The 27,177-nt window shown below is 50.4% G+C and overlaps 2 protein-coding genes across 3 annotated transcripts in view; one reads left to right on the top strand and one right to left on the bottom strand.

Annotated features, from left to right (window-relative positions):
- The first annotated feature begins 62 nt into the window (after window positions 1–62).
- Window positions 63–11,629, top strand: ERGIC3 (ERGIC and golgi 3). Of its 2 annotated transcripts, XM_081034646.1 has the most exons (14): window positions 67–232; window positions 368–438; window positions 565–652; window positions 875–994; window positions 5,479–5,572; window positions 6,415–6,580; window positions 6,717–6,774; window positions 8,574–8,588; window positions 9,254–9,285; window positions 10,104–10,200; window positions 10,278–10,342; window positions 10,939–11,075; window positions 11,152–11,207; window positions 11,410–11,623. In XM_081034646.1, exons 1-14 carry the CDS (start codon window positions 145–147, stop codon window positions 11,487–11,489), a joined length of 1,167 nt encoding a protein of 388 aa, XP_080890772.1. In that variant the 5' UTR covers window positions 67–144; the 3' UTR covers window positions 11,490–11,623. The 2 variants fall into 2 exon arrangements, with proteins under 2 accessions (XP_080890773.1, XP_080890772.1); XM_081034647.1 differs by lacking the exon at window positions 8,574–8,588 and having other exon boundaries at window positions 63–232; window positions 11,410–11,629.
- A 1,827-nt stretch (window positions 11,630–13,456) lies between these two features.
- The window catches only part of LOC308490765 (fer-1-like protein 4), a gene marked incomplete at both ends in the record, with an annotated part of 33,254 nt that continues 19,533 nt past the window's right edge, over window positions 13,457–27,177 (bottom strand). Inside the window, 14 exons of the mRNA XM_081033363.1 lie at window positions 13,457–13,664; window positions 13,762–13,862; window positions 13,947–14,221; window positions 14,710–14,951; window positions 15,187–15,285; window positions 16,484–16,569; window positions 17,100–17,260; window positions 17,822–17,976; window positions 18,410–18,580; window positions 18,780–18,907; window positions 25,836–25,952; window positions 26,052–26,189; window positions 26,266–26,366; window positions 26,460–26,502. Coding sequence (XP_080889489.1) covers window positions 13,457–13,664; window positions 13,762–13,862; window positions 13,947–14,221; window positions 14,710–14,951; window positions 15,187–15,285; window positions 16,484–16,569; window positions 17,100–17,260; window positions 17,822–17,976; window positions 18,410–18,580; window positions 18,780–18,907; window positions 25,836–25,952; window positions 26,052–26,189; window positions 26,266–26,366; window positions 26,460–26,502 — 2,025 coding nt within the window. The remainder of the gene's footprint in view (window positions 13,665–13,761; window positions 13,863–13,946; window positions 14,222–14,709; window positions 14,952–15,186; window positions 15,286–16,483; window positions 16,570–17,099; window positions 17,261–17,821; window positions 17,977–18,409; window positions 18,581–18,779; window positions 18,908–25,835; window positions 25,953–26,051; window positions 26,190–26,265; window positions 26,367–26,459; window positions 26,503–27,177) is intronic.

Raw genomic sequence — 27,177 nt, 5'->3', positions numbered from 1 at the left:
TGAGAACGCGGGTGAGGGGTGGGGCCAAGCCTGCGCATTGCTGCGCCTGCGTGCGTAAGAGAGGGGGGCGTGGTTCAAGCTCCGGGCCGGAAGCGGGAGGCTGCAGGGGCGGGCTGGCTGGCATCCCCTCTCCGACTGGTACCCATGGAGGCGCTGGGGAAGCTGAAGCAGTTCGATGCCTATCCTAAGACTTTGGAGGACTTCCGGGTCAAGACCTGCGGGGGCGCCACGGGTAGGTGGCGGCCGGGCCCGGGTCTCGGGGAGAGGGGTGCCCTGGAGCTTGGCCGGGGCTCCTAGAGAGTCTGGCCTGCCAGGGGCTGAGGGAGCTGAACAGAAGCCATTCTGACCCTCGCTCCCTGCCCTGCAGTGACCATTGTCAGTGGCCTCCTCATGCTGCTACTGTTCCTGTCCGAGCTGCAGTATTACCTAACTACAGAGGTAAGTGGTGGGGCCCAGTACGTGCGTGGGGGGGGGGGCCTTGCTTTCTAGGAAAAGGATCTTTAGGGATGGGAGTGGGGAAAAAGAGGCATAAGGTCAAATCTTACTGAGGTAGTGCTGCCCCAGGTGCATCCTGAACTCTACGTGGACAAGTCACGGGGAGATAAACTGAAGATCAACATCGATGTATACTTTCCGCACATGCCTTGTGCCTGTGAGTACCTCACCATAGGTGGGAGTTGGAAGTCCCAGGATTCTCAGGTGGGCTTCCAGATTCACAACTCCAGCCTCTAGGTACTGGACTGGACCCCAGGACAACCTACTTCCCCCAACCCACTACTGCCCCAAGACACACCCAGCATGCCCTTACCCTCCAAAACCCAGATTCCTTTGCCTCCAGCATCCCAGTACCTTAACCCTGACTTCCTGCTTTCAGATCTGAGTATCGATGCCATGGATGTGGCTGGGGAACAGCAGCTGGATGTGGAACACAACCTGTTCAAGCAAAGGCTAGATAAGGATGGCATCCCCGTGAGCTCAGAGGCTGAACGGCATGGTAATTGGGGGAGGGGGCCAGATCTCAGATGAGATCAGGACATGAGAGCTGGACATGCCCAAGCTCTACCTTCTGGCAAGTAGGCTGTGGCTGGCCCAGTGACCAGTGAAGAGCTAAGACCCAGAGAAGTCAAGTGGCTTGCCTAGAGTCCCTGAGCTATTAATCAGAGTAGGCTGAAATTCAGCTTCTAACTTCTCTGTATTGAGTAGAGTACTCTACCTGTCTATCATTCTCAGAGGTCCCCAATCCTTGCCTATCATGGTTTGAGTAATAAGTTTGAGGATGGGTTCTATGTGCTGTTGCCTTGGCAGAACTCTTCTAGGTGGACCCAAGCTTCTCTGGGTGTTTGCTTTCCCATTTCATTGGCTGAATTCAGCCCTTAGTGCTGTTCCCTTTTGGAATGTCGGGTGGTTTCAGAGTTTACATTCTCAAGTTAGGTTACCTGAGTTCAGATGTAGCTTTGTCTCTCGCAGTCAGTGACCTCGGCGATAAATGGGTGATAAACAATAGTACCCACCACATGGAATTGTAGGGTCAAATGAAATAATATGTGTATAATGCCTAGTAGAGTAGTGGCTGTTCACTTTTAGCTTCTTTTCCTCTCTCTAGGCAGCCTCCCAATGCCTCCATTAACTCAGTTTCCCCCATACTAAACCCTCTTCAAACCTATGATTTTTCATCCCTTAGGCATTGCTATGTTGGTGAGCTTTGTCATTCATTTAAATGTTGAACACCAGTAAAACCAATAGAATTTGCTGTAGGATTCGGATGTGGTGTAAGAGAGCAGTCAAGGCTTTAATTCCAAGGCTTTTGACCTGAGCAAATGAATGACTTGAGATAGGAATGACCACAGAGGAAGAAGAGGATCTTGAGGGGGAGAGGTGGGGAAACATTATATATTCACTACTGTACAGCAAATTGCCCCAAAAGTTGTGACTTAATACAACAAACATTTGGTTTTTCAATTCTGTAGGTCAGGAATTTAAGAGTGGCTTGATTGGGTGGTTCTGGCTTCAGGTCTTGTGAGATTGCAGTCAAGCTGTTGGCTGGGGCTATAGTCATCTGGAGGCTTGACCGGGGCTGGAGGATCTGCATCTAAAAGGGCTCACGGATATGCCTGTTGGCAAGATGCCTCAGTGCCTTCACCATATGAGCCTCTCATCTCAATAGGGCTGCTTGAACGTCCTCACAACATAGCAACTGGCTTCCCCCGTGCAAGTGATCCAGGAAAGAGGTAGAAACCACACTTCTTTTATGAACTAGCCTCAGAAGTTGCACACCATTATTTCTGCAATACACTAATGGTTACACAGGTCAGCCCTATTCATTGTGGAAGGGGAATACATAAGGATGTGAGTACCAGGAGGTGGGCAACATTGGAAACCTCGTGGAGAGTGGTTTCACAGGGGAGGATCAGGATTTGGGGGGAGATTTCAGGTTTGAGGCATGTTAAACTTGGCATGCCCATTTTATATCTTAGTGATATCAAAGAGGTACTTAGATGTACTAGTCTAGACTTTAGAGGAGGGCTGGAGAAATAAATAGCTGTTATCAGCATGTAGATGGTCTTTAAAGCCATTGGACTAAATGATAAAACCTAGGGAGTGAAAGTAGGTAGAGGAGAAGTTGAGGGATGGTACCCTGAGCCCCTCTAATACTTAGAAGTCAGGAAATGAGGATCCAGGAAGGAAGATTGAGAGGGATTACCATTAAGGTAGAAGAGAACCAAGAGATGTACCAAAAGCCAACTAGAGGAAGAGTTTCAAGAAGAAAGAATGAGCAACTGTGTCAAAAGCTACTGATAGTCCAGTAAAATGAGTGAGAAGTGACCATTACAATTGGCAACCCTGAGGTCACTGGAAACTTTGAAAGGAATTGTTTTGATACTTTTAGGAATGAAAATCTAATCAAAGAGCAGAAAAGGAAATGGAGAGACAAATATAGATGACCCTTTCAGGAGTTTTGCTGTAAGAGAGAGCACAGAAGTGGCGGGGGGGGCTGGAGGAGAGTGGGGAAGTGGGGGTGGGTTTAGTGTTGAGATTAAGTGAGATTCTGTTGCTTCTCTTTTCTCAGTGGAAATTGAAAGCAAGGTATTAGCAAGGTATTAGAAGAAAGAGGAAGGAATTTTGGAAGCCTTACGGAGAGAGGAAAATATATAAATTGGTCATCTCAAAGAATGGGAGAGCAAACTGACGAGTGAAATGAAGTCTGATGGCCAGGGATTCGCAAGGCAAGCAGTCAGAGTTGAATTGAACGGGTTTGAGTTTTGTCAGGCTTGTACAGTGAAGAGAAAGGGGAACTAATGAGTCATGGTTATGTACAAGAGAACAATTAACAACAGTGGACCATGGAATTTATTTCCCAGCTTTGTGGAGATACAGTTGAAATATAAATTGTGTAAGTTTAATGTGTGATTTGATGTACGTATATATTGTGAAATGATGCCCACAATGTTAACTAACACATTTATCACCTCATATGGTTACCATTTTTCTGTGTAGAATGAGAACGTTTAAGATCTACTCTCTTAGCAACTTGTAATACAGATGTACAATACAGTATTGTTATCTATCGTCCCCAGCAGATCCCCAGAACTCACTCATCTTGTAACTGGAAGTTTGTACTCTGACAAACTCATCGCTCCTTTCCCCCAGCCCCTGGCCACCACCCGTCTACTCTGTGTTTCTATGAGTTTGGCTTTTTTGGAATCCACACATAAGTGACATCATACAATATTTGTCTTTCTCTGACTTATTTCACTTAGCATAATGTCCTCAAGGTCTCTCCAGGTTGTTGCAAATAGAATTTTCTACTTGTTAATGGCAGAATAATGTTCCGTTTACATATACCAGATTTTCTTTACCCATTCATCTGTTGATAGGTTGTTTCCATGTCTCGGCTATTCTGACAATACTGCAAAGAAAGTGGCATTGCAGATAATCTCTTTGAAATACTGATTTAATTTTTTTGGATATATACCCAGAAATGGAATTGCTGGAACATATGGTAGTTCTATTTTTAATTTTTTGAGGAACTTCCATACTGTTTTCCATAATAACTGTACCAATTTATATCCCACCAGCAGTGCACAGGGTTCCCTTTTTTCCACCTCTTTGCCCATACTTGTTATTTTTTGTTTCTTTGTTTATTAATAGCAACTCTAACAGGTGTGAGGTGATATCTCCTGATTTTGATTTGCATTTCCCTGATGATGGATGATGTTAAGTGCCTTTTCATGTACCTATTAGCCCTCTGTACTCGTATGTATTCTTTTTAAAAATGTCGATGCAGGTCCTTTACCCATTTTTAATTGGATTATTTGGGTTTTTGCTGTTGAGTTATATGAGTTTCTTATATATTTTGAAGATTAACTCCTGGTCAGATACATCATTTGCACATATTTTCTCCCATTCTGTAGGTTACCTTTTTCATTTTGATCATTGTTTTTGCTGTGCAGAAACTTGATTTTGATGTAGTCCCACTTGTGTTATTTTTGCTTTTGTTGCCCGTGCTTTTGGTGTCATATCCCAAAAATCATTGCCAAGACCAATGTCCAGGAGCTTTTTCCCTGTGTTTTCTTCTAGGATACTTTATGGTATCAAGTTTTCCATTTAAGTCGTTAATCCATTATTTGTTCATGGTGTAGACATGGTGTAGACAGGGGTCCTATTTCGTGCTTTTGCATGTGAATATCCAGTTTTCCCAGCACCATTTATTGAAGAGACTGTCCTTTCCCCAGTTGGCCCATGGACTTGATGTAGGGAAACGAGGATGTGAAGGGGTGATGGAGTCAGTGGTGTTAAAGAATTGGTATAGTCTGTGGACCAGAGATAGTGAACTGGGAGAATAAGGATAAGCAGTGGGAGGCTGGGATACTTGAAACCGAGTTTGGAAAGTTTGAAGTAACTGGTAGTGACAGAGGCTAGGTATGAGCATGGAAAGGGGTGGCTGAGGTGGGCTGACAGACTGCCGGGTGGTCAGGGTGTTGAATACTGAAATCCCCACTTAGGGTTGGATGGGTAGAGAGGCAGGGAGCCAGGCGGGAAGAGAGGTCCGAGAAGTACAATAGCAAAGCGCTTCAGAGCATACACTTTGGAACTAGAGCTGAAATCTGCCACTTACTGTGTTGCAAAATCACTTCTCCTCTCTGAGCCTCAGCATATTCTCATGTATGAGGAGGACAATAACCTCACATCCGTAGAGTCATTGTGGGAGGAAAGGAGATGGTGCACGTAAAGTACAGTACCCTGCACCCAGCTGACATTTAGAATTTACTGTTACTGTTTTATTACTACTACTATTATTAAACGAAATAATGTGTAGAAGTGCTTAGTGCCTGGCACAGTATGCCCTATGTAAATGTTAGCTATTATTATAACTCTTATTAGTCCCAAGTCGCAGGCCAAAAGACCTGTGCAGGGCTTGGGAGTGTAGATTTCACTGGTCTGCCTCCAGCTGATGCCCCGCCTCCACCCTCTCCTTAGAGCTCGGGAAAGTCGAGGTGAAAGTGTTTGACCCTGACTCCTTGGACCCTGATCGCTGTGAGAGCTGCTATGGTGCTGAGACAGAAGACATCAAGTGAGCCAGACCCTGGGGCTGGGGCTGGGGCTTGAGGGGAGCGTGGCTCCGGATGTTTGTCAGCCATCCTTAGCCTCTGGTGGACTCTGTCAGGTGGGGAGGTTGGACCAAGAATTTAGAAGGTATGGGGTACGTGCCTCGGTCATTGGTGTGAGTGATTGAAGCTCTGTGCCCACGCCCTGCCTGAGGCCTGCAAAGCTGGGGATGAGGCTGAAATGGTCCCTGATCTGGTTCAGAGTGGTCTCTGGAGACGAACTACCTAGTTCCACCCAGGTGTCCTTGGGCCGAGCCTCACAAGCTCTGCTCTTGTGAAGGGGGTGATTGTGACACCGTTCTTGTACGAGCCTCCTCTGGGTTGAATGTAGACTGTATGTTAAGCACGGAGATGGAAGACCCAGCTCAGATTATTAAGCCCTCAATAGGTGGGACTGTATTATGTTTCCCAGGCCCTGATCCTGAGAGGCGGATTCAGCAGGTCTGGGCTGGGTCCTGGGAGTATGTATTTTCACATATTTTTTATCGTGGTAAAATGTATGTGACATAAAATCTCCCATTTTAACCATTTCAGGTGTACAGTTCAGTGGCATTAACTACATCCATAGCATTGCAACCATCACCACTGTCTGTTCGAAAACTTTTCATTGCCCTAAACAGAATGGGAGTATGTATTTTTAACAGTTCTGCTGCCACTGAGGAAACGCCCTTTGAGAACATTCGGTGGTCAGGGATGAGGCTGGCGGAGGCTATGTGAGCGGGCAGACCTGCTCAGGCTTTATTTCCCACGGTGCCAGGACTGTTTTCGTGTCTCCTTGACAGTCTCCCCCGCTGCCCCTCTCCTACAGGTGCTGTAACACCTGTGAGGATGTGCGAGAGGCGTATCGCCGTCGAGGCTGGGCCTTCAAGAACCCAGACACTATCGAGCAGTGCCGGCGAGAGGGCTTCAGCCAGAAGATGCAGGAGCAGAAGAATGAAGGCTGCCAGGTGTACGGCTTCTTGGAAGTCAACAAGGTACCGGGGGCACTGAGGCCGCGCACGGCCCGCTGGGCTGTGGGCTGGCCCCACTCTGTGAATCGAGGGTCCATCGGGCCTTCAGGAGACCAGGGGAAGGGCAGAATTGGAGAATGAGAGGGAATATCTCCTACAGGTGGCTGGAAACTTCCACTTTGCCCCCGGGAAAAGCTTCCAGCAGTCCCATGTACATGGTGAGTAATACATCAGCCGGGACACCAGCTTAGGCCCTGGGCACCTTGGCGAGTTTGCGTGCCCCTTCACCTGCCTGTTCTTTTGTCCCTGGCCCAGAGCAGACCCTCATCTCAGGGCAGCAGGTTGGTACAACAGTTAAGAGCACAGGCTGAGGAGCCAGACGCCTAAGTTCAGATTCCATATATCAAGTTAGCAGTTAGCTGCTTAAGTCTGGAGTTCAGGGAAGTGATCTGGCCTAGAGAATCAAATGTTAGAGTCATGGGACTGATGAAATCACCCTGGAGGTGAGGGTAGATGGAGAAGAGAGCTCAAGGAACGGTTTTGTAAGATGTGTGATGCGGCAGCATGTGATCCTGTCAGAAATGATCTACTAAACAGAGAAAAAGTGATGCCCCAGAGGTGAGAGGGGCAATCGATGGAGTGAGGACCTTAAGAAGGAAAAAGAAAACGAATCTAGTCCCTCGAAAATGTAGAAAGCTCAAACTTGGCAGCAGGAGGAAAGGCAGATCGCGCAGCGGGGTGATACAGAAATCACCAGGAAATCAGCAGAAATTGTGACAGGATCGTATAAGAGAGAGTGGTGGCCAGTGGCTAGAACCTTTGAGAAGCGGTGTGGGAGGGCTGACCTCTGTGAAGCTCCGAGTAACTAAAACAAGTAGGGCTGCATGGTGGTGGTACAGTTGGCTATGAGCTGCAAAGCTGGGGATTGTTCGAGAAGATCGAGGGGTAGTGATCTGGGAGGGGCCTTCAGGAATGAGGAGGAGGATGCCTGTGGGAGAGTAGTCACCTGTTCGGGGGCTGAAAGGGAAATAGTGCCTTCTGGGGAGAGCCAGGCTGTGGTTGGAGCAAGGTGAGAGGACTATTTGGAGGTTGAACATGTGGGGTTTTTGCTGATGAGAAGCAGGGCCCTTGGAAGGTCGAGGAGGGATGGGAGTCGGGATCACCTTAGGGGACATACAGAGCCACGTGGTGACAAGAGTGCAGAGCCTGAGAAATGAGCTGGCAGTCCTGAGCTGCCCAGTGACCACGGGGAGCAGGAGTACAGGCCCAGTGGAGACAGACCTGCTGGTTGTCAGCACAGTTATGGGGGAGGGGCAGGTAGGTGGGTCCCCCCTTTACTCTGGAGGGGGCCGGGGAAGGGTGCACTCACTCACTGGGATTGAGGGGTCATGGTCAGTGTGGAGCTGTGGGCACAGGGCACTCAGCAGGAGGTGGGCTGGGGATGGCAGCAGCGTCTGTGCTTCACCGCCTGGGCTTTTGTCAGTCGGGCACCCAAGACAAAGGGTGTTCTGTCTCCTGAAAGGATGTTCAAAGCACAAAGCTACGGTTGCCCAAGGCCAGAGATCTGGCTGAGTCGAAGGCCAGGGAGCGAGTTCCTGACATCCATGTTGATTTGGGTGGGGGAGGAGGAGAGAATATAAAGTCTTACCAAGTCCTTTTCTGTCTTAGATCCTCCCTGGTCCTCGGGACAGCCAGGTGCAGAGATCACTGAGCCAGGCAGGGCGAGTGATTTGACGAAGGTCACAACTAGAAAAGGGGCTGTTTGGGCTCTCGGTCTGTTGGTCTTCCTAGGCCCCCGTACTTCTACCCCCAAGCCCTCTTGCCCTCTTTCCTGGCCAGGGAAGGGCTCTGTTCAACTAGGAAGAGGCCTTGTTAGCTGGGTCCAGACCCTGCTCCTGAGGCAAGAATATTCCAGTCTTCCTTTCTACCACTTATCTTGCTCCATAGTTCTCATTGTGAAGCTCTGAACCTCTTTTCTCTCCCTCCCTTCTCTCCCTTTCCCTCCCCCATGCTGCAGTACATGCTGTGGAGAGTAAGTGGCCCTGCCCCCTTGGGGGGCAGCCTACCTTCCAGGATGGGGGGAGGTTTGGGTGGCCCTAGGTTTGGCACCTTCTCTGGCCTGGCTGCTGGGTGACTGAAAAGCACTGCGACATATCTTTGAGTTGGGGTTCCTTGCAGCAGGAGGGGTCAAGGTCAGAGGGCTGGAAGAACTTACCCTGGGACAGACGGTACAGGGAATCCATAGGATTTCCTTTTGGGGGGCTCTGCAGGTGGGGGTAGAGGAGTCAGGGAAATCGCTTGGATAGCATTCTCAGGTCCCGCCTCACTTTGGGGTTCAATGATGGGCTATCGACTCTATTTAATGAGAGACCGAAGTCAGTGGGTTTTGTTTCCTGAGGTGCAAGCAGGGCCTCGGTGGGAGTGAAGGCCTGGAGTGATGCCCGTAAAAGGCTCCTGTACGTCAGGGAAGAAGTGGGGTTGTGTTCTTAAGATCCCCAGGCCCAAGGCAGGCCCTTTCTTGCTGGCCTCCAGCAAGGCCAGGGTGGGAGGGAGGAGGGCAGGGGGCTGATGAGGGGTCAGAAAAGAGTCGAGCAGGTCACACTTCAGCCAGAGGAGTGAGGAGGCCCGAGTGAGGGCTCTGGGGAGCCAGGTAGCCTGTCCTGCTCTGCCTGGTGACACTTCTCCCTTCTCTCCTAGTCCATGACTTGCAGAGCTTCGGCCTTGACAACGTACGTACCAGCTGGAAACCATGGAGGGTGGATGGGGTGGGAGACGGGTGCTGCCTTCGTTTCTCTGTAGAGACATCCTGGGGAGGGGGCGCAGATAAAGAGAACTATACCCCGTTCTGACGGGATCCAGCCTGACGGTTGAGTAACTGGGAGTGACCGTTGAACTGAGATCTGTGCAGGCTGGAGATAAGATGGGGGCTGGACAAGATTGTTTCGGGCAGAGGGAGCCTCGGTCAAGGTCAGGAGGGGCTGTGGCACTTCTCAGGAACCACAAAGGTGGGTGCGAATGAAGGAGGCAGAGAGGCTGGCAGGCCCCATATCACAAGACTCGGGCTGAGAGCCGTTTCAGGCTGCTGGCCTACTTTAGCCAGGGTCGTGACGTAATCCGATTTGCAGTGTTAAACTATGCAAACTTACCCTGCAGTGGCTGAGTTTGATACAGACCGGAGTAAGACAGGGGCCGGAGCTGGGCAATCTGTGGCTCCTCCAGCCTAGGCTTCCCTGGCTTGAGACCTCAGGGGAAGCTGGCACCTGCCACAAAGGGCCCTTGCCCATTCCGTTGGCCTGAGGTATGGACACAGTTCCTGAACCTCAAACTCCAGAGCCCCAGGAGTGCGCAGACTCTGTAAAGAAGGAGGTGCCTGTCCCGGTCAGATGCTCCCAGGCAGGGCCCCTTCCTCTTTCCCTCCCCCCTAGCTCCATGCATCCACTCCCTAGACCCAGGCGTCCCTGTGTGCTACTGTCCTGCGGAGCTTCTGGTGGCGTGGGGCCTGCTGGGGCCTCATGCTCTGAGGCCCGGGCCCTGGTGTTGCTTACAGATCAACATGACCCACTACATCCGGCACCTGTCATTTGGGGAGGACTACCCGGGCATTGTGAACCCCCTGGACCGCACCAACGTCACTGCCCCTCAAGGTACCCGCCTGGGAGGTAGCCCTCAGCTCCCAAAGCCCTGCCCGGCACCCATGCCCAGTGTTCTCGTCTCCCTGCAGCTTCCATGATGTTCCAGTACTTTGTGAAGGTGGTACCCACAGTGTACATGAAGCTAGATGGCGAGGTGAGTCCGCGGGAGCTCAGAAAGCAGAGCCCCTCTTGGTGCCAAGCACTTGAGTCCCTTCAGCCTGGGAAGTGAAGTGCGGCTCTTATCCCATATGATGGGCGACAAGCTGAGGCTCAGCGAGGGTGGGTGATTTGCCCTCAGCCCTGGGCAGCCCTGGGCTGGTGGATTTCAAAGCACTTGTTCTTTCTACTTGCTCAAACTGCATCCATCCATTCCTCCAGTGCCCACTGTCTGTCTGCCTCACTGTCCCTCGTCGTCCACTCAGGCCCAGCTTTGCCAGGAGCTCACGGGGTAGCCTCGGAGAGTTGCTTCTCATCCATGGACCTCCGTTGAGAGGATCCACCAAATATAGCTGGGATTTGTTCACCGTAAAGAGCTGGTGACCGGAGGGGAAGCTGGGGTGGTTAGGCTGGGAGAGGGCATTTAGGGGGTCCCCAGACCTTTCAGTGTTCGTTACCAACATGGGGCCTCGTTTTCTCCTCCACGACACTCAAGGTGCTACAAGACACAGGGCAGAAGCAGGGATAGGACGGACGGGGGTTGGGAGTCAGGCTGTAGCCCTGGCCCTGGCTCAGTCTCCCCTCCCGTCCCAGGTGCTGAGGACAAATCAGTTCTCTGTGACCAGACATGAGAAGGTTGCCAACGGGCTGCTGGGCGACCAGGGGCTTCCTGGAGTCTTCGTGCTCTACGAACTCTCGCCCATGATGGTGAAGCTGACAGAGAAGCACAGGTGAGGGTGGGGAAAGGGAGGGGCCTGGGCCTGGCAGGGGTAGGGGTGCCTGCTGATCCCTGTGCCCCTCTGCCAGGTCCTTCACGCACTTCCTGACGGGCGTGTGCGCTATCATCGGGGGCATGTTCACAGGTAGAAGCTCAAGGGCATCTATTGGAGGTTGGGGCGTGATGGGGAGTGTAAAACCTGGGTTCCCCCACCCCCCTCCCGGTTTTGATTGGAGGAAGAGGGGCATCTCCAGGACCAAAGGGAGATGCTGGCCTGGCCAGTAAGGTTCTGGAGATCAAGCCAAGGGCCGAACTGGGCCAGTGCCAGCCCTTGTCTCTCTCCCCAGTGGCTGGACTCATCGATTCACTCATCTACCACTCGGCACGAGCCATCCAGAAGAAAATTGATCTAGGGAAGACAACGTAGTTGTTCCATCCCCCACCCCATTCCCTCTTTCTCCTGTTTCTCTGGCTTCGCGGTTGTTTTCTCAACCTTCCCCCACCCCTTACTCAGAGAGTCCGGCACAACCCAGATTAATAAATCTACTGGTTGTGATAATACTCGCTGATCTCTGTGTGGTTCTTGGGTCTGGCCGGAGCCTGGGAAAACCCCTTATCACAGCCACTTGTTGAAGGCCGTCAGAACCGACATCAGGCCAGATGCCCTCTGCAAGCCCTACGTGGATATCTCCTGGTTAATAGGGCTTTACTCAAACCATACTGATGTCTCCTCTTCAGCTGTGGTCTTTGGGCCTTCTGGTTTCAGCTCCAGGGCTGAGACCAACCTTTCCAGGATGTTTCCTGGGTGCAGGCCAGGGCTTGCCACCTCTGCAGTGATGGCTAAAGCGGGGATCCCTGCCACCTGGGGCCCAGTCATCTGGATCTCTGACCCTGCTCTGTGCCAAGCTCTTGCTGGCTTCTGGTGCCAAGACAGGTCCAGCCAGTGTCCTTGGTGGAGGCAGAACTGAAGAACAGAGGGGCGGGAGCAGTGGCCTTTCTGGAGCAGGGCTAGCATCAGACCCCAGCTCTGGAGTTTGTCAGGGCTCCCCATACAGCCCTTAATACCTGTGGAGCATCAGTCCAGGAAACCATGGACATTAACAACTGGTCAAATGATCCTCTCATTTCTCAGGGAGTTTCAGGGTAAGACAGTAGAAGCGGAGAGAAGATAGAAAGCAAAGTAGGGCAGCGACAGCGAAAGCCTTGGAGGCAGTTAGACAGACCTGAGCTCCAGCTCTGATGTAATCACTGCGAGCTGTTATTTTAATCCCAGTGTGGGCACCGGTCTCGTCTATAAATTGCAGGTGCCAAGAACCATGCCTGCTTGTTAACAGTGTCCTGAAATTCCTCTGGGAACCTCCCTGTCCACCCTGTCAGCTTAGTGGTTGGGGAGGAGGGTCAGTCTCCCATCCTGAGCTCCAGGGGAGGACCCCATCAGCACATCCCACCCCCAGGCCACATGACCCAGTACTAGCCAGGCTCTATCAGGACTAGGAAGGCTTTCCTTATGGATGTGACTATGGGGAGACAGGTTGCTGCAGCCATCTTGCAGTTCCAAGGAGAGACCCTATCGGTGAATAAGCTGCTCCCAGAGGACAGCAGAGCTGAGCCCAGTGGCAGAGAACTGGTCTTGGTGACATCATTTGGACCCTGTGACAAGCTACACCTGTAGCTAGCCAGCTAAACCCTGGGAATTACAGGGTCCCTCATCGTCCGCCCTGGGCTGGGGCCTAACCCTTCCTGGCCCCCTTCTCCCCTTTCTGCTGTGGAACAGCATCTCAGCAGACTCTCAGCAAGCCAAGATACTCCTTTTGCTTAAACCAGTTTGGGTTGGGATTATTACTTGCAATCCAAAGTGTCCTAAGTGGCATGCCCACTCTCAGGGTTAGTGTAGTTTGTGGGCTGCCAGGTGGCTCAGATGGTGAGAGAGCTGTGCTAACACCAAGGTCGCCGGTTCGATTCCCCCATGGGCCAGTGAGCTGCGTCCTCCACAATTAGACTGAAAACCACGATTTGACTTGGTGCTTAGCACACTCATGGAATGGCAGAAGCCGTAAGCCGCTTAGGTGAGAGGGGTCCCAAGCATTGGCAGGAGCAACAGGTGGGCTGCTCAGATGGCATGTCACCCCTGTGGCCAGGGCTCCTTAGCCCTGAACCTCCTGCCAGGTCCACCGTGGGTAGCCTCCCATCCCTGCGGCTCCAGTCGTCCAGTGCGTCCCCAGCACCTGAGGTCACCCAAGAGCGTCTCTGTTCTCTGCCCCCTGGTTTATGCACAGCCTGCGTTCAGGCATCAGAGGGGTTGGTGCTAAGGTTTATTCAAAGAAAGCAGCGAACTTGAATAGCTCATATTGGTAACAGGAAGGACGTCTAGGGCCTGTGGGATGAGTGTGGAGGTCAGTTGGAGTCCCGGGGCGGGCGGTGGAGGGGCCGGAAGATGACCTGGCTGATCTGGCCGGGCATGGTGTAGAAGACCAGCAGGAGAAAGATGGCGATCAGCGCCAGCAGCAGCAGAAGCACCAGGATACGCCAGTACCGGCGCCAGATGAAGAAGACAAAGGTCTTCAGCGGGTTCACAAACCAGTTGAAGGAGGTTTGGGGGCGACTGTGGGGGAGGGGGGGAAAAGGTGGTGTCAGAGTGAGGAGGAAGCCGGGGGCCAGCCCAGGCCCTGTCCTTCGGCTCTGGCCGCCTTCCCACTCACCTGGGCTTCTCCAAGGGCTCAGGCTCCTTCCGCCCCTTCCCCACTGGCCGTTTCTCGGCCTCCTCCACAGTCAGCAGTTCAAACTCTGCCTCCACCTTCCCCTAAAAAAGGGAGGGACAGGCTGAGCTCTGAGGTGGCTCAGGCCTGGCTCCATGGCTGCGGGTCCCAGCCCTGGCCACACGCACCGTGAGGACGTAGACGTTGCCTCCCGGGTCTGTGAACTGGAAGTCTTCTGGCCGGCCCCGCGGCCGCCGCCTCCTTCTGCCAGCCCGAGCCTCCCGCTGCTCCCGCTCCTGGTCCTCAGGCTCCCGCAGCTTCACTACAGGCCACCAGCCCCGCAAGCGGCGGCAGCGAAACAGATTGCACCGCGGCCGGGCCCCGTCGCGGGCCAGACGCACGGAACAGAGCTCAGGGCCCCGGACCCCCCGCACCATGTCTGCTAGCTGCAGCTCCAGGGACCCTGTAAGACCAGAACCCTCTGGGTTAGGCAGGAGATCAAGGAGGCGGGGGGGAGGAGCAGCACAGCCGGATTTGGGATTTTAAGTCGGGCATCAGAAGTTAGAATGTGGTGGTCAGGCCACAGTTACGGACCACACACCACAGCCCCAGAAGAAACAGGGCCAAGGGCAGGACCAGATTGCCAAAGCAAGGACCAAGGCCATGGACTTCGAGTCCAGAGCGACCTGAGCTGGGGTCAAGTCAGAGGACTGAGTCAGGGATTTTGGGGGGGAATAGAGGTCATGGTTCTCAGGGCTGAGTGAGTTCAGTGATAAGGCCAGAGAGCAAAGGTTAGTGACCTAGGGTCTGAAATCCAGGATCCAGGGCCGCGTTAGAGTAAGGAACCAAGGGCCCCCGGGGTGAGGGGTGGGGGAAAGGACATTGAGAACAGAAATCAGAGCTAGGACGAGGTCAGAGGAAAGCTACACGGTACCAAGGAAGTCGTTGTACCCAGGAAGTCGTTGGCAGAGATGCGGTCATAGTCCCAGACCTGCAGGACCAGCACTGCCGGCTGCCGAAACTCGGCTTCCTCCAGGGCGAAGGGTCCAGGCCGGCGCCGGACGCTAACCTCCCGCTCGGTGGGCAGGTAGTCAAAGTGGAACACGAAGCGCCAGTTGAAGTTCCCTTCCCCAGTCAGGGAGTTGAAGTGCACATCTGTCTCCTGCTTGTCGTACTCCAGCCCCTTCACCCAGCTGGAGCCAGGAGAAAGGTGCAGGCTGACTGGGCATCAGCTGAGGCCAAGCCCAGAGCCTGGCTCCTCACCCAGCTTGCCTCTCAGCTCACCCACCAGGCCAGTCCCTCTGTCCAGGTCCAGGCACCTTTGAGGGTTTAGGGGACAGGGCTCTGGCTGAGCCCGAGGGCCCAAAGCCCCATTTGCAATCTCACCTCAGTATACGGCCATTTGTCCAGCCCAGCCAGCAGGCCTACCTCTTCACATAGATGTCACTCGACATCTCTCCAGTGAGCGGGTTCACATCATCCAGAACCACATCCTCCGTGTTCCAGACGATGACTCTGAGCTCATAGCTGGGGGATGCAGCAGGGGAGGGGTTTCAGACTCTTGACAGAAGTGCCGCAAGGGGCTGCAGGAAGCAGGAAGGACCTGGGCCAGGGCCACTGACATTCACTGAGCACCTGTGTGCCCAGCTGCGTGATCAGGATGTCCATGGTCCCTTGAAAAGCACCCCAGCCACAGCAGATGACACCAGGAATGGTCTGCTGACCCACCTCGGCCAGCAAGGTTCTCCCTCCCATACATTTGGAATCAGGACCCTGAAAAGTTAAGTCATGTAGCCTCAGATGTAGAGATGGAACACCTGTAAGCCAAAGTGACATCCCAGCTGAAGTTCTGGGGTGCAGAGGAGTGGAAGGTGAACAGAGAAAGCCAGTGTGAAGAGAGAAGCGAGAGGAGAGACAGAGTGGCCATGACAGCATACAGCCCCTGAGGGACAAAAAGAGGGGTTGCAACATTCTTGATCCTACCCTAAATAGCCTTGTCCTTGGCTGTCATGGTGTATATCTGTTTTCTCTTGCCCAGTATCAATTTTCCCTCATTTATTGACAGCACCCTGATTTTCTGTTGGTGACCCCCCCCAACTTCCACTACTGTCAATCTGTGTGATTCTGGTGGGACAGAGAGACCTCTACCTGGCTCTGGAGGTGAGTACATCACCTAGGACATCCTCCAGGACTGGCTGATCAACCTATTACAGCCCCCGACCACTCTGATTGGTTCAGGGATCAGCAGTTGACCTAAGCTGGTCCAATGAGAATCTGCCTTGAGACTTTTGCTCCAACTGGGAAAGAGGTGTGAATTTTTCTGCTCAAGTAGTCTAGTTGGTTAGATGTAAACCTGGCACCATTAGAAGCCACCTTGCCCCCAGACTTTGAAAGTCTCCCTGAGAATGACACCAAAGAAAAAAGAGTCCAGAGGTGGAAAGTGACAGATTGCTGACAACATCTGACATGCATAAACCCTACACAGAACTCTACTCTGAGTAGTGCAGGGAGGAAGGGGGCTTATTGGTATTTGCAAGTGACAGACACCCAACCTATAAAGTCTTATTAAAAAAGGGGGGATTTAATGGCTCACCTAATTGAAAAGCCTGAGTCAGCAAGCAGCCTCTTCCTGCTTCACTGGGGGCCAGGTTTTCAGAGGGCCTTGGTATGGTAGTCCATGATGTGCCCGCCCCATGGGAGGAGGAGCCAGGACTCTCTCTCTCACCTGATTGGCTGCCGAGGCTTGATGTCAACTGGGGGTGGTGCAGGCACATCGCGGGGGAAGATGTCAATCCACATGTGAAGGGATCCCTGGGGACACATGCAAAATAGGACCAGGCTGAAGGGTCTTGCTGGGGTCCCCAAAACCCCTAACAGCCCTGTGGCCAGAGGCTGTGCCTTGCCAGAGGTGGAAAGAAGAGCTGGGGTCAAGAGAGCATGGTTAGGCAGATCCAGCTGGATGAGGAGGAAGGTGGAGTCTGAAGTGGAGGTTTCAGGGTTGAGGTTAGGGTTTTGGGGATGAGGCCTTAGAAGTGAGAGGTTGAGAGTAGAAATAAGATCTGGTGTTCCTGAGATCCAGATCCTAGGGAACTGGTGTCCAGTTGGGAGTGCCAAGTCTGAGCCTTGGTGGTCCAAGGGTGGAAATCCTGCAGGACCAGAGTCAAGGGAGAGGGTCCGAGGTCCAGGATGGAGGTCCAAGACTGGAGTGGGGATGGCTGGGGAGCAGGATGAGAAGCAGCAGCATAGTGCCCAGGTGGAGGTCTTGGCGAACAGGGCTCCTGGGATCCAGGACTGGGTGTGAGTCCTGGGTTTCTGGAGTTGGGTGCTGAGCCCTCCCTCACCTGCAGCAGCCCCGGGCTGCGGGGATGGTAGAGGGGCCGCGTTTCTACGTGCTCAGGTACCAGCTGGATCCCAAGACCTGGCATCTCCTGCCACTGCCACAGCACCAGCAATGCCTGGGCTTCCTCAGGGACCTCACTTGCCACCTTGGGCCCCCTACTATCTGCAACAAGAGGTGTGTGAGTTTGGGTTCCTCACTGCTCCCAATTCTCCTCTCTTCCTCCTTCTTCCCTTCAATTGAAGCTCTAAGCGGAGGCAGCTGCTGGGATGGACAAAGTCTATGGGCTGAAAGAGCAAGTTCACAATGACAGAAAATGGGGGGCTCCTGCTGTAACAACTTTTGCCAGTAAAAAGCCAGCAGACAGGGGAACAGTGGTATTGGAGGGGTGGTGGCCTTTGTGCAGACCCTGTTTAGAGACGGACCACCAGCCATTTATGAGGCCTGAGCTCCATTCAGCAACCACATTCTGTTGTAGAGGACCCGCCACGGGCCACCCTGTGTTCTGAGAACTCAATTAGCTATAGCCCTGAGGGATCCATTTTGGCTCTTTTGGGGTCTCACGCAAAGACCATTTTTCTCCCCACCATCCAAGAACCTCACCTCCTCTGTTTGCAGAAGGAGGCAGGCTCTTTGAGGGGCACATTAGACTGGGCACCAGGGACCCCTGGCCTTTGTTCTACCATCTTGCTCCCTCTGGACTGTCCAGCAGAGAGGGGCTGTTACCTGCAGGCAGGATCTCAGGCGGTGTCAGAAAGACTTTGCTGCCCACCTTGACAGCCCCGGCTCGGTATTCGGGGGCGGGGAGGCCACAGCGTTGGCACAGCCCTGCCAGGATCTGAGAAGGCCGGAATGCATCACGCCAGGCATTGTACCCGTCCCTGTAGGCAGAAAAGGAAGATGCCTCAGTTGAGGCCAGCAATGGACACAGCCGGACACGGGCAGGGATGAGAATCCTTGAAGACATGGGATCCGGGTTCATAACTCCAATGGAAGGCAGCCTCCTCATCACTTACAGTAACTATGAAAATCAAAGATGTATGCCATGGGCTCTCCTATGAAGGAGATACTGGTATTATTACTTCCATTTTGCAGATGAGGAAACTGAGACTCGGAGAGGTCAAGTGTGACTCATTAGTTACAGGATCCCAACTCCCAAGCCTACCTAGGTCTTGACCACTAAGCTATAAGGTCTTGGTCATGAGGAGGTCCCCTTCTATGAAATCAAAGGATGTGGACACCCCAATGGGCATGTGAACTTGAATGTCTTTGGTCAGACTCAGGATGGCTCCTTGAGGGCCCTGTCAGACTCACACGTCATACTGAGAGGCCAGTCCACAGTTCGCCCTGTGGTGGCTATAGAATCGGTTCTCCAGATCAATGTGGGTCTCCCCAATGAGGTCATCAGAACCCACAAGGTCATGATCAAACACAGCCACCGTCAACTCTGGCTCGGCAGGGAGAGAGATGCTGAGCTCCAGGACCCTGGACAGGAAGGAGAATGGCTGAGGATATCTCCTTGCCCTAGGAGGTGTTCTTGTGCGGGGAGGGGCTCCAGGGGTCTCAGCAGCCTCTGTCCATTCCCCCACCACCAGCATGCCAGCTGTCTGAGTGAGTGCCCTTGGTCCACAGGGCTGGATGGCAAAGTTGCTCCCCATTCCCAAACCCCAGGGCCCAGCCTCACTCTCCAAAGATGGGGTTCAACTGCTTGGGGATGTAGCGCTCCTTGGTGTCCTGCCGCTCCCGGCCAGCGCTCACCACCACATAGGGATCTGCTTTGCCATTGGGGTCCGCAGGAGCCAGGTTGGTAGCCTAGAGGGGTGATATGGAGTGGAACTGAGAAAAGTGTCATTGTCATAACCCAAGGGTACCCTAGCTGACCCTCATCTCAGATTGAGTGTAAGCAGGAAGTTACCAAGGAGAGATCTCCCACCACAAGGAGTTAACTCAGAGTTTGGACAAGATGACTTTTCTTTTAAATTAATTGTAAAATACTTAAGACATACAAATAGGTAAAACAAAAAACATAATGAAACAGAAAATATGTGGAAAGATGTATAAGACCTTACTACTCAATTTGTAACTTTCTGTATGGTTTGACTTTTCTTTTTTACGATGAGTATATTTTACTTTTTAAATTAAGAATACTTTAACTCAAATATATGGTGATGGAAGGAGAACTGACTCTGGGTGGTGAACACACAATGGGATTTATAGATGATGTAATACAGAATTGTACACCTGAAATCTATGTAATTTCACTAACAATTGTCACCGCAATAAATAAATAAGAAAACTACTAATCAGAAAATAAAAGAATACTTTAACTAAAGAATAATACAATGAACATATGTGCCCAGCTTAATAAATAAAACACTACCAAAAATGGAAGCCCCCTGAGTCCCTTTACTTAATTTAATTCCCTTTCTATCCCTAAAGTAGCCAAAACCTTTTATTTGGGGTTTAACACTCACAAAAAAAGTAAAAATACTTTTACTACATATGTACGAATCCCTAAGCAATACATAGCACCACTTTGCATGTTTTTAAACTGTATGTATTAAACTTACTTTTTCTGTTTTGATTAAGCATATAATTTAGTAAATATGTAACATGCATAAATTATTGCTGTATAATTTATATATAGCAATATATTTTTAGTGTTTTTTTACACTCCTAGCTGCAATGTATGGGAATTCCAGATGCTCCACACTTTTATCAACACTTGGCATTGTTAATCTTTCTATTTTAATTATTCTAATGTATGTGAAACTGCTGGCTCATTGTGCCTTTTATTTGCATTTCCCTGATAACTAAGCATATTGACCATTTTTGCATGTCTCATTGGCCTTATGTAGTTTTTCTTTTGTGAAGTGACTGTACATATATTTTGCTCCACCGAGTTTTTCACTTTACACGTTACTTTTAATTTCTAAAAATTCTACCCAGTCCTTCAATCTTGCTGTTTATTTTTAATAGTCTCTTGTTCCTTGCTCGTTTTACATACATTCTTTTATTTCTTTAACATTTCACATACAGTTATTTTATAGTCTCTGTTTACTCATTCCAATTTCAACAACCCTGGTGTCACACAGGGCCTAAGGCGTCTCACCTCCCGCTCCCCACATAAGAACGAAGGACAAGGTAAGGCCAAAAAGGAACACCCACGGCGCCATAGATAGGGGCGTCAAACCAATATATTCTCACTGGCGGCATCTGCCTCTCTGCAGTCCGCTCTTGCTAGCCCCCATTCCTTTCTGCTAGCGTAGTCACAGCAGTTATCTTAGTGGCCAATGGCTTACGGGTTACAGCTGATGGCCATCTGATCACAGTTAATAACATTTACTACCCGAGCCCGCACCTTTCTATGTGAGGCCGAGAGCCTAGAAACTGTTTTTGGGGGGCATGTCCCCACACTCCACCCCTACAATCTACGCAACAAGCGTCTTCCGCGAGGGTCCCTGTGCGAGGAGCCTGGAGGTGAATGCAATATCCTGGACACAGCCAGGCTCTCTGAGCACAGCCAGGGTTTCTCAGGGCACCACCAGTACTTCTGGGCACAGCCAGACATCCTGGGCTTCTTAGGGTACCACCTGTTTCCCTGGGCACAGCCAGATTTTCTCAGGGCACCACCACAGTACTTCTGGGCACAGCCGGGCTTCTAAGGGTACCACCAGTCTCCCCGGGCACAGCCAGAGTTTCTTAGGGCATTGCCACTCTCTCTGGACACAGCCAGATTTCCTGGACACAGCCAGGGCCTCTCAGGGCACTGCCACTCTCTCTGGACACAGCCAGACTTCCTGGACACAGCCAGGGCCTCTCAGGGCACTGCCACTCTCTCTGGACACAGCCAGACTTCCTGGACACAGCCAGGGCCTCTCAGGGCACTGCCACTCTCTCTGGACAGAGCCAGACTTCCTGGACACAGCCAGGCTCTCTGAGCACAGCCAGGGTTTCTCAGGGCACCACCAGTACTTCTGGGCACAGCCAGACATCCTGGGCTTCTTAGGGTACCACCTGTTTCCCCGGGCACAGCCAGAGTTTCTTAGGGCATTGCCACTCTCTCTGGACACAGCCAGACTTCCTGGACACAGCCAGGGCTCTCAGGGCACTGCCACTCTCTGGGCTCAGCCAGACTTCCTGGACACAGCCAGTGCTCTCAGGGCACTGCCACTCTCTCTGGGCACAGCCAGACTTCCTGGACACAGCCAGGGCCTCTCAGGGCACTGCCACTCTCTCTGGACACAGCCAGACTTCCTGGACACAGCCAGGGCCTCTCAGGGCACTGCCACTCTCTCTGGGCCTCTCGGGGTACTGTGCTGGAACAACAGCGGCTCACATCAAGGTGCTTACATATTATCAATGGCGGCCAGTCAAGACACAAAAGCAAACATCCGCCAGTCCCACTACATGGCGGTATGTTCCCAAACAGTCAAGCGTCCATTAAATCAGGGATAGAAGGCAATTCCTCATAGTCCATAGTCATTCCCCAGGGCTGTCCTGGGGGTGAGGGATGACCTTGACCTCACCCTCATCTCCCAAGGAGGACTCAGCAAGCATTTCCTCCTGGGATAACTCCCGCATCCAAGCTGCCTCAACAAGCAGTTCCCAGCCCACAGGGCGGCAACAACCTCCGCTTTCTCCAGCCTCTGCTGGTTGGGGAACCATCCACATCTTCCCACCCCTCCATGGGGCTCGAGCTCTCCGGCAGCTGCTCCTCCTGGTCTTCCTCAGACTGAGCTTTCATACGCACAAACTGCTCCACTGCCCTTCGGAAAGCTTTGGCCAGCACCATATCCTGCCGACTACACCATGTATCGTGCGGGGGACCCTGCTCGCTGTGCCATTTGTCATGCAGGGGCGGCCTGCGGGGTCTCAGCTCCCGCTCCCCACATAAGAACGCAGGACATGGTAAGGCCAAAAAGGAACACCCACGGCGCCATAGATAGGGGCGTCAAACCAATATATTCTCGCTGGCGGCATCTGCCTCTCTGCAGTCCGCTCTTGCTAGCCCCCATTCCTTTCTGCTAGCGTAGCCACAGCAGTTATATTAGTGGCCAATGGTTTATGGGTTACAGCTGACGGCCAACTAGCCACAGCTGATGGCCATCTGATCACAGTTAATGGCCATTTACTACCCGAGCCCGCACCTTTCTATGTGAGGCCGAGAGCCTGGAAACTGTTTTTTTGGGGCTTTGTCCCCACACCTGGGGATCTGAATCTGTTATTTTTGCTAATTCTTATTCACAGTGGCTTATTTCTTTGTAGTTTGGTACTTTTCATCAGGACTCATGTTTGGTTGAACTCATCCTAAATTACAGAGAGGGCTTGCCAGAGAGGGCTTGCTTTCACTTCCGCCATCTTCTTGGGCAAACTACCAAACCTGCAACCACTTTAAATTAAATACTCCAGTTGAGGTTTTGGGGATCACTCACATGGTGGGAACTTGGGCCCAAAACTGCATGAGAACCAACTTGTGGACGCGAATGCTTAGTGGAAATTGTTTCCCCTCTAACCAGTGCCAAGGTTAAGGCAGGCAAGTTTCCTCAGTGTCCCCTTCTGCCTTGCAGTTCGTGTTTTTGTTCATCTTTATGCCGAGGGTATAGCTTTTGGGGCTCCACTTCATATGAGACCTTTCAGTCAGACTCCTCCCCTAGGTAACCCCCAGGCTTCATCCTCTGTCCCCACTGCCTGTTGGCCAGCCATCCACGGGAAGCAGTAACTATTGAAAGTCAGCTTTAGCCTCACTTATCGCCCTAGGATCCAGTATAAGCTATATTTTCTAATAGTCTGTATTGATGCTTTGCTATCTAGGGCTTTAAGTGATCCTGGAGAGACCGCCCCTCCCAGGGCTCGCTTATTCCTAAAGTTAACAAACAGGGCACCTGCCAAAGCACCTTTCATCTGCAAACCAACCAATTCAGAGCCCATACTCCGACCCACCTCCTTTATCTGGCTCTTACACTCCAGGAAGTAATATTCCCTTGCCCTCATCATCCGCAGGACCAGGTACTAGACAACTGGAAATAGCAAGACAGCCCCTGTACCCCAAAACCTGCAGGAAAATGTTTGTTGTTTAAGTTTGTGGTCATTTGTTACAGCAGTAGTAGGAAACTAATCCACCCTTCCACCAGCGCTGTGGCAGGTTTCCACAGCCTCCCAGCTCTCGTTTGGCAGCACTTCTAATCTTGCCTTCAACTGAAGGTAGGGAGTAGAAATTACTTTCTCATGGTTTCAATTATTTGAATATCCTGATTACTATTAAGATTTAGGATTTTTTATATGTTTATTGGCCATTGGAGTTTATTCTTTGGTCAATTTTCCACTTTTTTTTTCTAAATTTTCATATTTTTCTCAATTTTTCTTTTTTGTCTGCTTCTTGCAGATTTGTGGGAGTTACTTATTCATATTGTGGACATTAACCCTTTATCGATAATGCATATGGTAAGTCCCTTACCCCTGTCTGTGGCCAGTCTTGTCACTTATTTTAAAGTGCTAATGGGTGCTCAGAAGTTTAATCTCAACTTGTGTTATTTGCATCCTAATTTATAGTTTTCACTCTTTTACATATTAAGAAAACTTCCCCTATCCCCAAAATCACAAAGATATTTTAATATTTCCTTAGAGTTTTGCTTTGTCGTAATCAAATATTTGGTTTAGCTGAATTTTTTGTGGATGCCGTAAGTTAGGAGTCTAATTTTATTTTTTCCACATGGATAATCAATTTTCATGGAACCATTTATAGGACAGTTCCATTTTCCCCCCCACTAATTAGCAGTGCCAACTCTGGTGTAAGTTTCCATCTATGTCTGGGTCTGTTTTGTTAAATCTCTACCCTATCTCATTGGTCTAGTTATCTATTCCCAAGCCAGACCCACACTACCTTAATTACTATAGCTTTATAACAACTCTTGTCTCCCTACATTGTTCTTCAAAATTGTCTTGGCTATTCTTGGCAGTTTGTTCTTTTATAGAAATTTTAGAATTACATAGCTTGTTAATTCCAGGGTAGCAGTTCTTAGCCTCATGCCTGGTTTATGGTAGACACTATACTATTTGAATGCTACCCTGTTCCCTTTCTCCCTTCCGTTCTACCCCTTTACCATTCACCCTCTTTACTTTCTAGAACCAGTCTCTTTACTTTATAGTTTATATTTCGTGTGTTTCTGGCGTACAAAGGAGCAAACGTGCATTTGCCTGTATCTTCTTTTCCTACATGGAGAGTAGTACACTATAGGTAATCTTACACTTTGCTTTTCTCACATAATACTGTGTCCTGGAAATCACTCCCTATCAGTTCATAAAAATCTTCCTCTTTTTTATTCTTTTTTATGGCCACACAGTGCTCTGTGGTGTAGGCATACCATTCTGCTATGCATGGGCATCTAATAAGATTTTATGTTTAATTGCCTTCCATGTTTAGAAATTTCATTTGATTATTTTCAAGACTTCCCAGTCACATTTGATAGCCTCTTGTTCTCTGCTTGTGAAATATTTTAAACAGTTGTTTTATATCTCTAAGATTTGAAAATTCTAGCCTCAAAACCCTTAGAGGTCTAATTCTCCTTTGTGTTTTTTTTTTCCTGACGTTTTTTCCTGATAGAATTTTTTCCTATATATTTTATAATTTGGAGTTTGCGAATTTGGTTATCTAAATGTATGGAACCTGTGAGGCCTGATTTGGGACCTCTTTACACCAACCTCTCATATTTGAGTTTTCTGGATTAAGCAGATAATACCAATTCAAATCTTAAATCAATGTGAGGGCAAAACTCTAATAACAAATTCTCAGGAAAGACATTCTTCTCTATTTCTCCCAATTGAAACAGAGGTTGAAACAGACCATTTAGCTTACAGGCTCTTCTCCCAGTGGGTGGGCTTCCTCTTGCCCACTTTCACTGAAAGCAGAGCCCCTGCGAGGGTCTTGGTTGTGGCTCCCACCTTGGATTGGCTGTAAGAACCCAAGGCTCAAGGCCCAGGTGTGGACAAAACCTCTGGAGACAACCTGAACTTCAGGGCTTGTCTTGGGCTTCCTGCTTCATCTGGGGCCCATTGAGAATTCCCTTTCTCATGAGCTTAGTTCATTTAAAAGACTGTTGATCTAGCATTTCTAGGTATATTATGTCAGGAAGATATTTCAGACCATCTAGTATGCAGGAAGCAGAAGGTCAACATGACTCCTGCTATGGAATTACGCACTAGGATTCTTGGAGTTTGGTAGAATAGTGCCCCAGAACGTTTCTTTAAATGACATCTTAGAATACCTATACGTAAACCAGATAGAAGTACAGCATCTGTTCTGGTGCTGGGAGTGAAGGGGCAGAGCAACCCACTCATTCCTCTACTCTCTGAGAGGCCTTTAAGGAAACTTCAGAGCCCTTGAGCTAAGTGCTGCCTGAAAAGTGCAGCAATGGAAGGACCTGTACAAAGGTGTGTGACAACAAGCCATCGTGAAGCTTGAGACTCAGAGTTGTGCTCTTCCTGGAATTATACTCCCCACTCTGGGAGACTAGAACTAGGAACAAGAAGTCAGAAGACCTCAGCTCTAAATTCTGGTGCTGCCATGAGCAAGCTTTGTAACCGTGGAACATCTGTTAACTTAGTGCTTAAGATTTCCTCCCTGCAAAATGAAGAAGGTGGTCATGGATCGCTAAAGTTCCCTCCAAATCCTTCAGTCTATAGGTTTCACGTACATTACCTTTGCTGGAGTTGGAGGTGTGCTGGGATGAGGGACACTCACCTTTATGACATAGACTCTGACCAAGAGCTTGATGGGCCGGTTCTGTGGGATCCCCCGGGAGATTTGGGGCTCAGAGAATGATACTGCCTTTGATTCAGGGTAAATGAGGAAGGAGCCCTGGAGTGGGGGGAGGACAGACAAGGCCCTGGTAAGATAATCCTCTCGCATCTCCACCCGTGCTCCCTGGTCCTCCCTTCCTTCCTTTCCCAAACACACCTTGAATTTGCCCACAAGGTGCCCAGACCCTTCTTCCTCTCCATCTCCATCCTGACCCCCTCGCCCTCGGTACAGGGCAAACACGTTCAGCCAGTCTTCAAAGTGGTTAAACTCTTCCTCCAGAGAGTTGTTGTAAATCTGAAAGGCACGGTCCTCAGTGACAGCCTGATGTCCAAAATCCATGCAGAATCCCCTCTCCCTGACACCTAGTCACCTTCAGAGTGGCGATTGCTTTTTTCTGGGGCGTGGAGCCTTTGACTTCAATCTCACCCTGGCCTTGGGCTTCCCCATCCACAGAAGTGAGGTTGACTCCATCTGGGAACAGCAGAAATGTCCCAGTTAGAAATACGTGTGTGGGGGGCAGAGGGAAGACAAGGAACAAGAGCAAGAAAGAGCAAGAATTCTTACCTGAATCCCCAGGATCATCTATTTCATCCTCATCAAAGTTGGGCTGAAATCAAAGGCCAGGTCAGAGATTCTTTCCCTCCCCTCACCTCCTTCGTCTACCCCTTTTCCAGGATAGGGAGTTGGGAAACCCTAGTTCAAGTTCTAGCTGAGTAAGCCACTTGCATTTTCAAAGTTTCAGCTTATCAGCTACTCCTGCACTGATCAAGATGGTAACCTCTGGCTACATGTGTCCGTTGAACACTTGGAATGTGGTTAGTCCAAACTGAGATGTGCTATAAGTATAAAATACACATGTTAAAGACCTAGTATAGGCAGCCTGGGTGTCCATAGAATGAATGGACGAAAGGAGGTGGTACGTATAAACAATGGAATATTACGCAGCCGTGGAAGGGAATGTGTTATTGGCATCTTCGGCAGCACGGATAGACCTGCAGGGTGTTGTGCTGAGTGGAATATGTCAGACAGAGAAAGTCAGATGCAATGCGATTTCACTTATATGTGGGATCTAAAGAACAAAATAAACAAACCAACAAAACAGAAAAAATCTCATAGCTAGAGAACATTTTGATGGTTGCCAGATGGGAAGGGTTTTGGGGAAAGGTGAAAAAGGGGAAGGGATTAAGAAGTATGAATTGGTAGTCACAAAATAGTCATGGAGATGTAAAGTGAAGTATGGGAATGTAGTTGATAATATGGTAATAACTGTGTATAGTGCCAA

This window comes from Rhinolophus hipposideros (assembly GCF_964194185.1).
Source record: "Rhinolophus hipposideros genome assembly, chromosome: 22".
Lineage (NCBI taxonomy): Eukaryota > Metazoa > Chordata > Mammalia > Chiroptera > Rhinolophidae > Rhinolophus > Rhinolophus hipposideros.
Note: the sequence above shows the minus strand (reverse complement) of the source record. Positions and strands in the feature narration are given on the sequence as shown.